Source organism: Silurus aristotelis (assembly GCF_946808225.1).
Source record: "Silurus aristotelis genome assembly, chromosome: 27".
In the NCBI taxonomy this organism is placed as follows: domain Eukaryota; kingdom Metazoa; phylum Chordata; class Actinopteri; order Siluriformes; family Siluridae; genus Silurus; species Silurus aristotelis.
In genome coordinates, this window is record NC_139600.1 from 962480 (window position 1) to 975741 (window position 13262).

The following is a 13262-nucleotide window of genomic DNA, read 5'->3' on the forward strand; positions in this document are numbered from 1 at the left end:
ATAAAAAACCGAGTTCAGGACGGTGTTCAGTATTCGATTTCGGTACAAATGAGACGCATTTTACACAAGAGTGCAGTTCAAGTCAAATTTCTTTATTTGTTTTCAAGAAATGCATCATTGCAACACTTCGCTTCGCTTATTTGCCAGCAGCGGGTGCAGGGGCGGGTGCAGGGGGGTTGAGTAGACGCAGTAGCAGGAAGGGCATTAGAGAGTTGAACATGTTGTTGTTGTTGTAGTTGTTGTAGCCTCCGAGGTACTGAAAACGTAGACGTGCTCAAAGTTAGAGATTTAATTAGAAATCATTTTGAATCGATTACCATTTGTCTGTGGAAATCTGAAGGAACCGGGTTACGTACCCCATGGCTGTTTGAGCGCTTCTCGATCTGGTGCTCATCATCTATCTGCAATCACAATCACAGTTTTAGTGCGAGAGTTATCTTTCCTACCTGAACAGAGAGAAGCTATGTGGGCTATTTGGCACTCACAGGGACGGCACAGACGAGTCCGATCAGACACACGGCGATAAACACGACCTTCATGGTTCCTCTGCGATCTTCGACAGCTACAGTCACAAAACAGAAGTTAGCACAGTTTGTTTACTAGCAGAAAATACAGTTTGCTTACCATCTCACCTTTCAAGGCAGCTCGAAAAGTAGGAAGGATCTCGATGTCAGGCAGCTCGGAGACCCGATTTATAAAGAGCGTTTTTCCTCAGGAGTGGCCAATCAGCGCCGTGGAAATACAAACTAATCGCTTGGCACGCAATCACCTGAGCATCGCTCCGAATTTGGCAACAGTGTAAAGGAAATGTTTGCAGTGCTGAGTTTGAGATGCACCTAAGCAACACAAGTCGTTGTGAAACGTTTTGAAATCGCATCAGACAGAATGAGCGCTTTAATGCTTATTGAAAGACGTTTTGTTCTTTTATAAAGAATAGATATTAGTTTTCTTATTTCACAAAATCTTAGCAAGTGTAATTATCTCGCTGCACTAGCCGATCATTTGACTTGTTTCTAGTCTGTATCTTCTTAAATCATGCTTTTATTTTCTCTATTTAGACAGTTTTGTTTTTCTTGATGTAGGATTGTCAAGACTGAGTCAAGATCAAGATCGAGAAGGGAAGCTATCAAACCTGCTAAATAAAAGAAAAGAAAAGAAAAAAGAAAAGAAAAGACAACTCAAACATCCTGACAATCTTTTAATCGAGAGCAAGACCATGCTAATCAACACCAACGTGCAAAACTGAGACAAGTCCAACTCAATACAGAACACAGTCTGAGATTGGATCCTCTGAAAAGTGTGTAACTTCTCTTATTATTTTTTTGATGAACCTGAAGTAGAACATCTGAACATTCAAAGATTTGTTTGGTAAAAGGAGATCTTCAGAGTGTTTCATTACTGAGATTGTTGCATAGACACAAAAGGGACATCTCTGGAAAACCTTAAAAGTCTCAGTGTCTTCAGTAATGAGCCAATAAGAGTAATAAGATCAACCTACGTTAAATTTCACATGATACATCACCCGTAAATATATAATAATGATGTAAACTAAATCAGGGTCAGAATCTGAGTAATATATATGAGGTATCGCTCTGTTTACAGGAAAGTACTTTATTTATCTACATTTCCACACTGTCAGCTTTAAAAAAGTCCCCTTGCACAGCAATACAGCGGTTTTCTGGAACGTCTCTGAGATCGTGTTGTTTCACTTGGTCAGAACTGCACCAGCTGCACAGCTCCAGGACGATGTCTATTGGTGCACAGACTTACGAAGGTTGGTGCTCCCCATGACTGTGAGTGCAGCCTTGTGCTGCTATCTGTTGCCATGTTTTAAAATGAGTCTCAAAACGCTTTGATGCCACCTCGTAGAATTAAAGTGTAATGAGGTCAGAATTATTGGGGACGAGATCCACTGTCAAGAGAAACATCAGCGTTTCATTTGAATAAATAGTAAACTGTTCAGGACATAGCAGGACTGGACACTGATCACTGAGATGCTGGTGGTTTGTCAGCAGATGAACTTCTTACAATTTACAAAATACTCACTTATACAAGGTCAGGGGCCTTGCTAATGGGCCCAGCAGAAGGAGGTTTAGTGGTGCTGGGATTTGAACTCACAACCTTCTGATCACCTGTTTGGCACCTTAAACTCTGAGCTTAAACTCTGGTGTTCAGGTTATTATTACATTCCTTGTACCGCAGTACAACATCAATGGAATTATAGAAGATAACAAACATTTGACCTTGTGATGACCTTTTCCTATTGACTTTAATTTATCTGCCTGGGTTTTATTTCATATCTCATAAACATAGCACCTGCACCACCTAGTGGCTGAGGCATAGACCTGCTACCAAAATCCCACAGTTTACATTATTGTATATTTTGAATTACTTTTTAACATGAACCCAATTTACTCATCCGTCTTAGTGTTTATATTAAAACTTCATTATATGTTCTAAAAGTATTGGGACAGACGATTTCTCCAGCCATATGTGGTTCTTCCCACACACTTGGACAGGATGTCTTTGGAAGAGCTAGCATGAAATCTTTCCTTCACTTGAAGTAGGTGACCCAAACCATGGGTTGCAAGTTTGTGAAAGATCTCCTTCTATAGAGCTCCAACTTTACTGAACACCTTCAAGATGAATATGATGAATGTGAACGCGAACTGCACCCCAGGTCTCCTCACTAGCGAGGAGTCGTTTATGAGCGATTCGTTTATTTTGAACAAGTCTTTAACGTGACTCAGAAGAACGAGTCGTCTCTACGAGCAAAATGTAAAATACGATTTGCTTATTTTCTACTGAACAACCACGAGCAAAGCATCGTAAAATCTCTGTAGGTTATGTACAGGAAACAGAATTGGGATCCCCATCAGTTTGAGGCTAAAAAACAGGATCTTGATGTAGACAAGTAAATAAATCAATCGGATGCAAATTTTTATTATTAAATTGCAATTACTAAATATGTACTTAGAGCATCTGAACGATCCGGTTAGATCAGGTTCCTCCAGGTTCCTTCTCCATGGCTTTAGTGAGATGTTTCCACACGTGCAGATTGCTAAAAGAGAGATAATACCACCGATCATTGAGGCTTGAAGCAAAACAAGAAGCTTAAGGTGTTGCTTTAGTCTGTGGTGTGTTCCACCGTCAACACCGATCAATTAAAGAAATTGCAAAAGATTTTCAAAAGTCTTTGTGACGTCTGGAAGAAAGACGTCTTAGCTTTTTTTTTTTTTTTTTGCTTGTATGTTTGCTCGTTTGTATGTTTTTATAAATACAACGATTAAACACTGCAACATGGCAACCTTCAGATGATCACACCTCCATTTTCATCAACATGTCTTCAGATATTTGTTTTTAGTGTTCGGGATAATAAACTCGAAATGATCTAAACTTCACACTGAAATACAGAAGAGGCAAAAGTTTGTGGACACCCGACCATAAGATTGGTTCTGTATGTCTATATCATTTGAACATCTCATTACATATTGAGTCTCCATTTTCTCTTATAATAACCTCCACTCTTCTGGGAAGATGTTCCTTGTGGAGATTTGTTGAGATTCAATCAGCCACAAGGGTGTTAGATGTTAGGAAGTGAGGACCCCAGGTGTGCAGTCAACAATCATATTCTTTATTCAGGGTTGGGGCTCTATAGCATGAGATCTTCCACTCCAAATCATATGTTCATGGTGATGGAACATCCAAAGACATCGACTGGAAAAGTCGGGTGTCCAAATACTTTTGGCATGTTAGTGTATCCAGTACGGGCAGGTTTGGTTTCTATGTTCTTGCATCTGTGTTCGCTCACGATTGCTTCTCTTGAGCAACTGTGTTGGTTTCTCAACTCTCTGTGTACAGTATAAATAGAGCGACAGAAGCCGGAGAGTAGAGCAGAAGGAGGAAGAAGAAGAAGGAGGTAAATCACGTCCGGACTTTTGTATCATTATCAAATCCAGAAATCTAGAAGTGAAAATCGATGTGATTTTCCAGGACGACTCTGGATTCAAAGGCTGAACTCTTTTTGTGTTGAATGAAATGGAAATAATGTTAAACTCATTTTCACCTTCAATATTGTGACTTTAACGTGTGATTTTTGTTCCCAGCTGAAATGGACGTGGTGTTTCTGGTGGTGTTGCTGGTTGTTGGAACTGTTGCTCACGTGAGTAAAACCTTTGATTTATTTTTTATTAAAGCAAAGAAATGATAATTATTGGGTTCTGGCTGCTTATGGACTATTATAATATAATTTTTTTTATTTATCTGAAATGGGTTTATGTGGGAAACTTGTGGGTGTCACTGTGAAATAATTATAATTATTCAAATACTTAATGGGAAAATGAATGTACCTGATTTAAATTACTTCTTTTTATCTACAGCCAGAAAATGGCGGGCAGCAAGGTCCTGGACCTGTAGGAGGAGGATCTGGACCAATGAGAGGAGGTCTTGGGCCAATGGGAGGAGGATCTGGGCCAATGAGAGGAGGATCTGGGCCAATGAGTGGAGGATCTGGGCCAATGGGAAGAGGATCTGGGCCAATGGGAGGAGGATCTGGGCTAATGAGAGGAGGATCTGGGCCAATGGGAGGAGGATCTGGGCCAATGAGAGGAGGATTTGGGCCAATGAGAGGAGGATCTGGGCCAATGGGAGGAGGAGCTGGGCCAATGGGAGGAGTAGCTGGGCCAATCAGAGGAGGATCTGGGCCAATGGGAGGAGGAGCTGGTCCAATGGGAGGAGGAGCTGGGCCAATGAGAGGAGGTTCTGGGCCAATGGGCGGAGGATCAGGGCCAATGGGATGGCATCCTGGCCCAAGTGGAGGTGCTTTCCGGCCAATGGAAAGAGGTCCTGGGCCTATGGGAGGAGGAAATCCTGGATTTACAGGAGGAGTTGGAACAATTGGAGGAGAAGCTGGACCAATGCAAAGTCCTTCTGCAATGAAACAACGCCCTGGGTCTAAAGGAGGACATCGTAGGCCAACGAACGACAGTTCTGAGTCATTGGGGAAACATCACAAGGCAAAGAATGAAACTACTAAACGATTTGGTGGAAGAGGCGATCGGCCTCCAGTTGTGGTGGGTTCACATACATAAGCAAACTGATTCATATCTATTTAGATGTTTTCCTTTAATGCTAATTTGCTGAGAATGTTATGTACCATTGTTTACAGCCTGGACAGATGAGAGCATCAGATGGTGACCAATCCTGGGGTCCATCTGGAGACGGGCCAAGAAATGTAAGAGGATTCAATCTGAGGGAGTTCTGCTAGATGATATTTTCTTGCACTGATTCATGCATGAGTGGAACTTCTACTTTGGGTTCAAATCCAATTGAAAGATAAATATTTAAACTGAGAAAAAATGTTATCAAACACAAGTATTTTCCTGATCCTCCTAAAATGCATTTATTTTACTATATAATTGTTTGGTGGCAATATTTTGGACAGGATTTTGGAATTGGGATGCCTATAGAATTCGCAGAACTGAGAGGAGGATCACACAGAGGATCACATGGAGGGTCACATAGAGGACCACCACATCATGGAGAAAAACCATTCAGTGTAAGTCTTACCAAATGCCTCATGTTGATCTTGTGGTCCAGTGGTCTCTTCATTTTCACTTTATTTCCTTAATCTTTTCTGATGATAAATTCAGAAGTTAATTTAATAATCGATTTATTTTTGGTGATTTTCTCGATCCTCAACGAGGTTTTATGTGAATTGTGTTTCAGCCCAACTTTCAGTTCATCCCTCTGTTCAAGGTCTGATTTATTTTGTAATCAAATGATTTTGACGCTCAAAATAATTTATGTTGTAAATATAAAAATGACTGTTATAATGTGATGAAATTATAACGATTGTGTCTGTAATAATGACTTTAATATTTCTTTACACACAGACGGACAACATCACACTGCAGGTGATTATTATCTTGTGATTTTTTTTATACTTTATAAATTATCATTATATAAAATGATATATTATATTAGATAAAAAATATTTACATTTAAATGTTGTATTATGTATATTAGTGTAACCCAGCCATTAGGGGGGCACAAGCCAGTGTACTCTTAGTGCCGGTCCCAAGCCCGGGTAAATGGGGAGGGTTGCGTTAGGAAGGGCATCCAGCGTAAAACATGTGCCAAATCAAATATGCGGATCACAAATGAGAATTTCATACCGGATCGGTCGAGGCCCGGGTTAACAACGACCGCCACAGGTATCGTTAGCCGACAGGGTACCGGTGGAAATTGGGCTACTGTTGGCCGAAGAAGGAGAAGGAGAGGAGGAAGGCGTCTACAGAGACGGCAGGAAAAGGAGCAGTGTAGGAAAGTAGAGGTTCGGGTTGGTACTTTAAATGTTGGTACTATGACGGGTAAAGGGAGAGAGATAGCTGATATGATGGAGAGGAGAAAGGTAGATATGCTGTGTGTTCAGGAAGAGAGGATGGGAAGAGAAATGGTGTAGGGGTGATTCTGAAGGAAGAGTACAGTAAGAGTGTAGTGGAGGTGAAGAGAGTTTCTGATAGGGTGATGATCGTGAAGGTGGAAGTTAAAGGGATGATGATAAATGTCATCAGTGCCTATGCTCCACAAGTTGGCTGTGAGATGGAGGAGAAGGAAAGATTCTGGAGTGAATTAGATGAAGTGGTAGATGGTGTACCTAGGAAAGAACGATTGGTGATTGGGGCAGACTTTAATGGGCATGTAGGTGAAGGGAACAGAGGTGATGAGGAGGTGATGGGTAGGTATGGTTTTAAGGAGAGGAATGTGGAAGTGCAGATGGTGGTAGATTTTGCTAAAAGGATGGAAATGGCAGTGGTGAACACGTATTTTAAGAAGAAGGAGGATCACAGGGTGACGTATAAGAGTGGAGGAAGGTGCACACAGGTGGATTATCTTCTGTGTAGGAGATGCAACCTGAAGGAGATTGGAGACTGTAAGGTGTTGGCGGGGGACAGTGTAGCTAGACAGCATCGGATGGTGGTCTGTAGGATGGTTTTGGAGGCGAAGAAGAAGAGGAGGAAAGTAAGGTTTGAAAGAAGAATAAGATGGTGGAAACTGAAGGAGGAAGAGTGTAGTGTGAGGTTCAGGGAAGAGGACAGACAGGGGCTTGGTGGTGGTGAAGAGGTGCCGGATGACTGGGCAACTACTGCAGGAGTGATGAGGCAGCTAGAAAAGTACTTGGTGTGACATCTGGAAATAGAAAGCAAGACAAGGAGACGTGGTGGTGGAATGAGGAAGTGCAGGAGAGCATTAGGGGAAAGAGGTTGGCAAAACAGAAGTGGGATCGACAGAGTTATGAGAAAAGTAGGCAGGAGTACAAGGAGATGCGGCAGCAGGTAAAAAGGGATGTGGCGAAAGCCAAGGAAAAGGCATATGAGGAGCTGTATAAGAAGTTGGACACTAAGGAAGGAGAAAAGGATTTGTACCGATTGGCCAGGCAGAGGGACCGAGCTGGGAAGGATGTACTGCAAGTTAGAGCAATAAAGGATGGAGAGGGAAATGTGTTGACTAGTGAGGAGAGTGTGTTGAGAAGATGGAGGGAGTATTTTGAGCAGCTGATGAATGAGGAAAATCAGAGAGAGAGAAGGTTGGAGGATGTGGAGTTGGTGAAGCAGGATGTAGATAGGATTAGTAAGGAGGAAGTGATAGCAGCAATTAAGAGGATGAAGAATGGAAAGTCGGTTGGACCAGATGACATACCGGTAGAAGCGTGGAGATGTTTAGGAGAAATGGCAGTGGAGTTTTTAACCAGATTGTTTAACAGGATTCTGGAAGGGGAGAGGATGCCTGAGGAATGGAGAAGGAGTGTGCTGGTACCGATCTTTAAGCATAAGGGAGATGTGCAGACCTGCAGTAACTACAGGGGAATTAAGTTGATCAGTCACACCATGAAGTTATGGGAAAGAGTAGTGGAAGCCAGGCTGAGAGAAGAGGTGACCATCTGTGAGCAACAGTATGGTTTCATGCCGAGGAAGAGCACCACAGATGCCTTATTTGCTTTAAAGATGTTGATGGAGAAGTATAGAGAAGGACAAAATGAGCTGCATTGTGTATTTGTGGATTTAGAGAAAGCCTACGACAGGGTGCCGAGAGAGGAGTTGTGGTATTGTATGAGGAAGTCAGGTGTGTCAGAGAAGTATGTGAGGGTGGTGCAGGACATGTATGAGGACAGTGTGACGGCAGTAAAGTGTGCAGTAGGTACGACAGACTGGTTCAGGGTGAAGGTTGGACTGCATCAAGGATCGGCCCTGAGCCCTTTCCTGTTTGCAGTGGTGATGGACAGGTTGACGGACGAGGTCAGACAGGAGTCTCCCTGGACTATGATGTTTGCAGATGATATTGTGATTTGTGGTGAGAGTAGAGAGCAGGTTGAGAAGAGCCTGGAGAGGTGGAGATATGCGCTGGAGAGAAGGGGAATGAAAGTCAGTAGGAGTAAGACAGAGTACATGTGTGTGAATGAGAGGGAGGGCAGTGGAGTGATGTGGTTGCAGGGAGAAGAGGTGGAGAAGGTGGAGGAGTTCAGGTACCTGGGGTCAACAGTGCAAAGTAATGGAGAGTGTGTTAGAGAAGTAAAGAAAAGAGTGCAGGCAGGGTGGAGTGGGTGGAGAAGAGTGACAGGAGTGATTTGTGATAGAAGAGTATCTGCAAGAATGAAAGGGAAAGTTTATAGGACTGTGGTGAGACCTGAGATGTTGTATGGATTAGAGACAGTGGCATTGAGTAAAAGACAAGAGGTGAAGCTGGAGGTAGCAGAGCTGCAGGTGTTGAGGTTTTCGTTGGGAGTGACGAGGATGGACAAGATTAGAAATGAGTTTATTAGAGGGACAGCACATGTAGGATGTTTTGGTGACAAGGTGAGGGAGGCGAGATTGAGATGGTTTGGACATGTGCAGAGAAGGGACATGAATTATATTGGTAGAAAAATGCTGAAGATGGCGCCACCAGGTAGGAGGAAAAGAGGAAGGCCAAGGAGGAGGTTCATGGATGTGGTGAGGGAAGACATGCAGGTAGTTGGTGTGAAAGAGGCAGATATAGAGGACAGGGGGGTATGGAGACGGATGATCCGCTGTGGCGACCCCTAATGGGAGCAGCCGAAAGAAGAAGAAGAAGAAGAAGAAGAAGAAGAAGAAGAAGAAGTGTGTTTGTGACAAATACAAATATTGAATAATAATAATAAAAAAAAGAAATAATAATAATAATAATAATAATAATAATAATATAAATAATACATTTAATTTAAATGATTATGAAATAAGTTGCAAAAAATGTTATTAATATAAAATATATATTTTTTTTTCAGGATTTGAATTTCACTCTGCCACTGAGAGAGGTGTGTAAACTCTCACTAAAGAAGCAAAAATCAACTCTTAACTCTACATTAATTCTATTCCTCTGATTTTTACATCTTTTTTCATTTTGTCTGCAGGGGGAAAACATGTTTGTCTTATCAAAAGTAAGGTTTTTTTTTTTTCCTTTCTTTATAAAGAAATGTAGAGTCAAAAGAATATTTGTTTATAATTTTATTACTGCAATTATAAAAGGGTGATTGTTTTTCCTCTCAGTCTCAGATCCAGGGATTGCTGCAGGTAACAACATCCTCTGTTTTCAACCAAAAAAAAATACATTCACCCTGAGTTTATACTGAGACGAGAAAAAAACATGAATAATATTTCAGTGATTTATTCTTTTGCAGACAAACAGGAACCACTTTCAGGCCTTAATGGTATTTACAATTTTGACTTTATATGAACACACACACACACACACACACACACACACACACACACACACACACACACACACACTATTGTATTTTTATTGAAATAATTTTGAGACATTATTGTTTCTCACTTTTGCTTTATTACGAATGATAACACACACATATTAATAATAAAACTTCTCCCCGTCTATTCAGCCGTACGTGAAGATGGTCTTCACCCCCACTGCTGCAGTAACCACACCTTATTATTATTATTATTATTATTATTATTATTATTATTATTATTATTATTATTACTGCATTATTTCTGTCTGAGGGATTAAAGAATAAAAGTTTTTTTCCTCCACATCAGAAAAAGCTCTCGCTGGAGTTCGGAGTGATGCAGAAGGTAAAGTCATTATTTTTGCAATAAATCATAAACGTTCCATTCATTCACTTCCTGTTTCCTCCACGTGTTCAACTCCAACACACGATACAATCATTCACGTCGTTTCACACCGTACTCACCTTTCTGTGTGTATCTCTGTTTATTCATCCATCTATTTATTTATTTATCTAGACTTGGGCTGAAAATCCTGCAGGATAGAAGGAGAGAGAAGATCACACCAGACACGACTCCACAGGTTCTTTCTTTCTTTCTTTCTTTCTTTCTTTCTTTCTTTCTTTCTTTCTTTCTTTCTTTCTTTCTTTCTTTCTGTCTGTCTGTCTGTCTGTCTGTCTGTCTGTCTGTCTGTCTGTCCTGTATTTCTAATGATCTTTTGTGTTTTCACAGAAAAAAAGAAACTCAGCCATCATCAATCACTACAGCACCAACAACATTAACGTCTTGTGGGATCATGTTGGAGTGTGTGTTTAGTAAATGTGTGTGTGTGTGTGTGTGTGTGTGTGTGTGTGTGTGTGTGTGTGTGTGTGTGTGTGTGTGTGTGTGTGTGTGTAGTGGGTGTGTGGTGGGTGTGTGTGTAGTGGGTGTGTGGTGGGTGTGTGTGTAGTGGGTGTGTGGTGGGTGTGTGTGTAGTGGGTGTGTGGTGGGTGTGTGTGTAGTGGGTGTGTGGTGGGTGTGTGTGTAGTGGGTGTGTGGTGGGTGTGTGTGTAGTGGGTGTGTGGTGGGTGTGTTTATTAATTAAAAGTCTGTAATGTTTTTTTTTTTCTCTCATTAAAAACCTCAGCATCCACACTGTGGTCTGTGTTGATGTCGATGTTCCTGACTCAGTGTCTCACAATGTGATCTTCACCTTCAACCTGTTTTATTGGATTGTTGTTTGCTCTGAAACCGTTCACTCGCCATTCAAGTGACATTCAAGATCCGTCAGCACAATTCATCAGTTCAAGACAAAAATGTGAAGACGATGATCTTGACAGATTATTAGATCTCGTTTAACCATTTTGCATTAAATGACGAATGCAATGAACCGATGCCGTGATGTTTTGGGGGTTAAAACTGTTCAGGTAAAAAACAGAACAATATGTTTGGATCAACATCGACATAAACAATAAATCATTTAGGAAACAATTACACAATTAAATAAATGTACAAACACGTTTGCAATTTGTTCAAAGCAGCAAGAAATTGCTTTGATGATGTGCACAACCTGATGTGGAGGTTGAACAAGTAGTTTGAAGAATTTAATTTCTGATCTGAGAAACGCTTCAAAGCGACTGAGAAAAACTCGCTAAAACCCCGCAGTGTAAGGGGTGTGGAGTCAGAGATGGCTTTACTCAAATGCCCAACACTGGGGGCTTGGTGGTGCTGGGATTGGAATTCCTGATCAATTATTCAGACCCTGAACCATTGAGGCAACACTGATACATATTCAGCTTGTAGTAAAGACTGTTTGGGTGTGGCCTTTTTTGTCCACCAGATGTCGCCATAATTCCCCTCTTGTTTACTTTCTCTTTAATTAGTTTTTGCCACCTGTCTCTAATCCCCCCAGGTGTATTTAATCCCAGTGTCCCTGTTTCTTGGTTTGGTTTTTCATGTTGTTTAGTCAGTCCTGTGTATGTTGGTCTCCTCAGCCTTGTCTCGAGTCACAGGAGACCAACCTTGGTGTATTATTTATCTAGTTACAATTATTTGTGAAGATTTTTCCATCACTTGTTTTTGTTGTAGTTTACCCTGAATTTTTTGGGATTTAATAAAACTTTACATTGGAATACACTGGAATTTGACTATGTCCCAGCGCCAAATCTACCAAACTAAACAGAATCCGGTGTTTGTTGTTTTGTTTGTTCCCTTTCACAGCAGTGGTTCATTATTTCCCATGTTTATACAATTTTATTGAAACTTCAGTTTTGTACTGGAATCTCGCACGCCGCTGGTGTTCACCTGGTTGTAAGTGAACATTAGATTGATTTATTTGAGAGAATTTATTAGGACATAAAGCGCCTCTGTAAATGTTTGTGTTCATGTTTTTCTGTTGATGGTTGTGTGATGACAGAAGTGCGTATGATTCAAACTGAGTTACAGTTTTTCTCAGCTGCTTTGGAGCTTTTCTCAAATCATCCTTAATATTTGCAAATCAGTGCATTTCTCAAAACACTGTGTACAAACAGCATGACACTGGATTTCTTGCAAAACCCTGAACCTTTCTCAAAATCTTCAGTTCATCTCTTAAAAGTAAGTGTTAGTGTCAATAAACATCTCCTTCCCATCAGAATAAAAAAGTCTCTTTGTCATTGATCACATACAAAATCATCAAAATGTTTATTCATTTTGTTAGTATGAGGCACAGTTTCAGGATTTCTTGATATAAACTATAGTTTGGATCACAGTGACTCAAAATGCACAACATTTCACTTCCTTCTGTTTGGTATATGTGAATTTAGTATTTGATTTTTATTTCAATACTGTACTATACAAGTGTTTTTGTTTCTTAGTTGTTCATCTATTTTCAGAATGTATAATTCTGTGTTTTGTGTTATTCACGCTCCAATTGAAGTTTTATGAGATTCACCTTTGACCTGTTTTAGAGATCTGGTTGATGATTGGTTGATCTGATGCCGTTTACTCGACTTCATTACTGACATTCAAGATTTATCTTCAAATTTCATCAATTCAACACATTTACACTATAAAAAAAGTTTTATAGAAGTTGAAGCTTCATAGATTCTGATAACTGGTTTAACCATTTTACATTTAATGACGTATCCAATGAACTGATGCTGAGATGTTTTGGGGGTTAAAACTATTCAGGTGAAACTAATAATATATTTTGATCAACATGAACATAAACAACTGATAATGTAGGAACCAGCAGACACTGGAACACAATTAGTTAAATGATGACTGCACTAAATGACGTGGAGCTTAAACGTAGTTTTAAGAATAAAATTTCTGATCTGGGAAACGCTCCAAAGCGACTGAGAAAAACTGTAACAAACACAAAACTGAAGAATGAACTTGACAAGTAATTGCTGGTTGGTGCAGTTGCTGTTTTATTTTCAGGATGAAGGAAAGTGTGAAAAGAGAACTACAGGGTTTCGAGTTTCCGAGTATCAGTTGGGACCAGGAGTCGCCGCGGTATCGCTTGGGGTCGGAGTGGAG

The 13262-nt window shown here is 40.6% G+C and overlaps 1 protein-coding gene and 1 long non-coding RNA gene across 2 annotated transcripts; both read left to right on the forward strand.

Moving 5' to 3' along the window:
* Positions 1–1787: 1787 nt before the first annotated feature.
* Positions 1788–5933, forward strand: LOC310721550 (uncharacterized protein; the record flags this gene model as incomplete). The annotated part of the gene is made up of 8 exons (XM_083533334.1): positions 1788–1793; positions 3871–3919; positions 4107–4162; positions 4380–5072; positions 5168–5233; positions 5444–5557; positions 5728–5757; positions 5895–5933. The coding sequence occupies 8 exons, from the start codon at positions 1788–1790 to the stop codon at positions 5931–5933; spliced, it is 1053 nt and encodes a 350-aa protein (XP_083389460.1).
* A 3365-nt stretch (positions 5934–9298) lies between these two features.
* On the forward strand, positions 9299–10656 carry LOC310721039. The gene is made up of 8 exons (XR_014531900.1): positions 9299–9331; positions 9428–9454; positions 9564–9587; positions 9695–9724; positions 9917–9952; positions 10074–10109; positions 10281–10344; positions 10494–10656. It is a non-coding gene; the product is annotated as an uncharacterized lncRNA (long non-coding RNA).
* The last annotated feature ends 2606 nt before the right edge of the window (positions 10657–13262 follow it).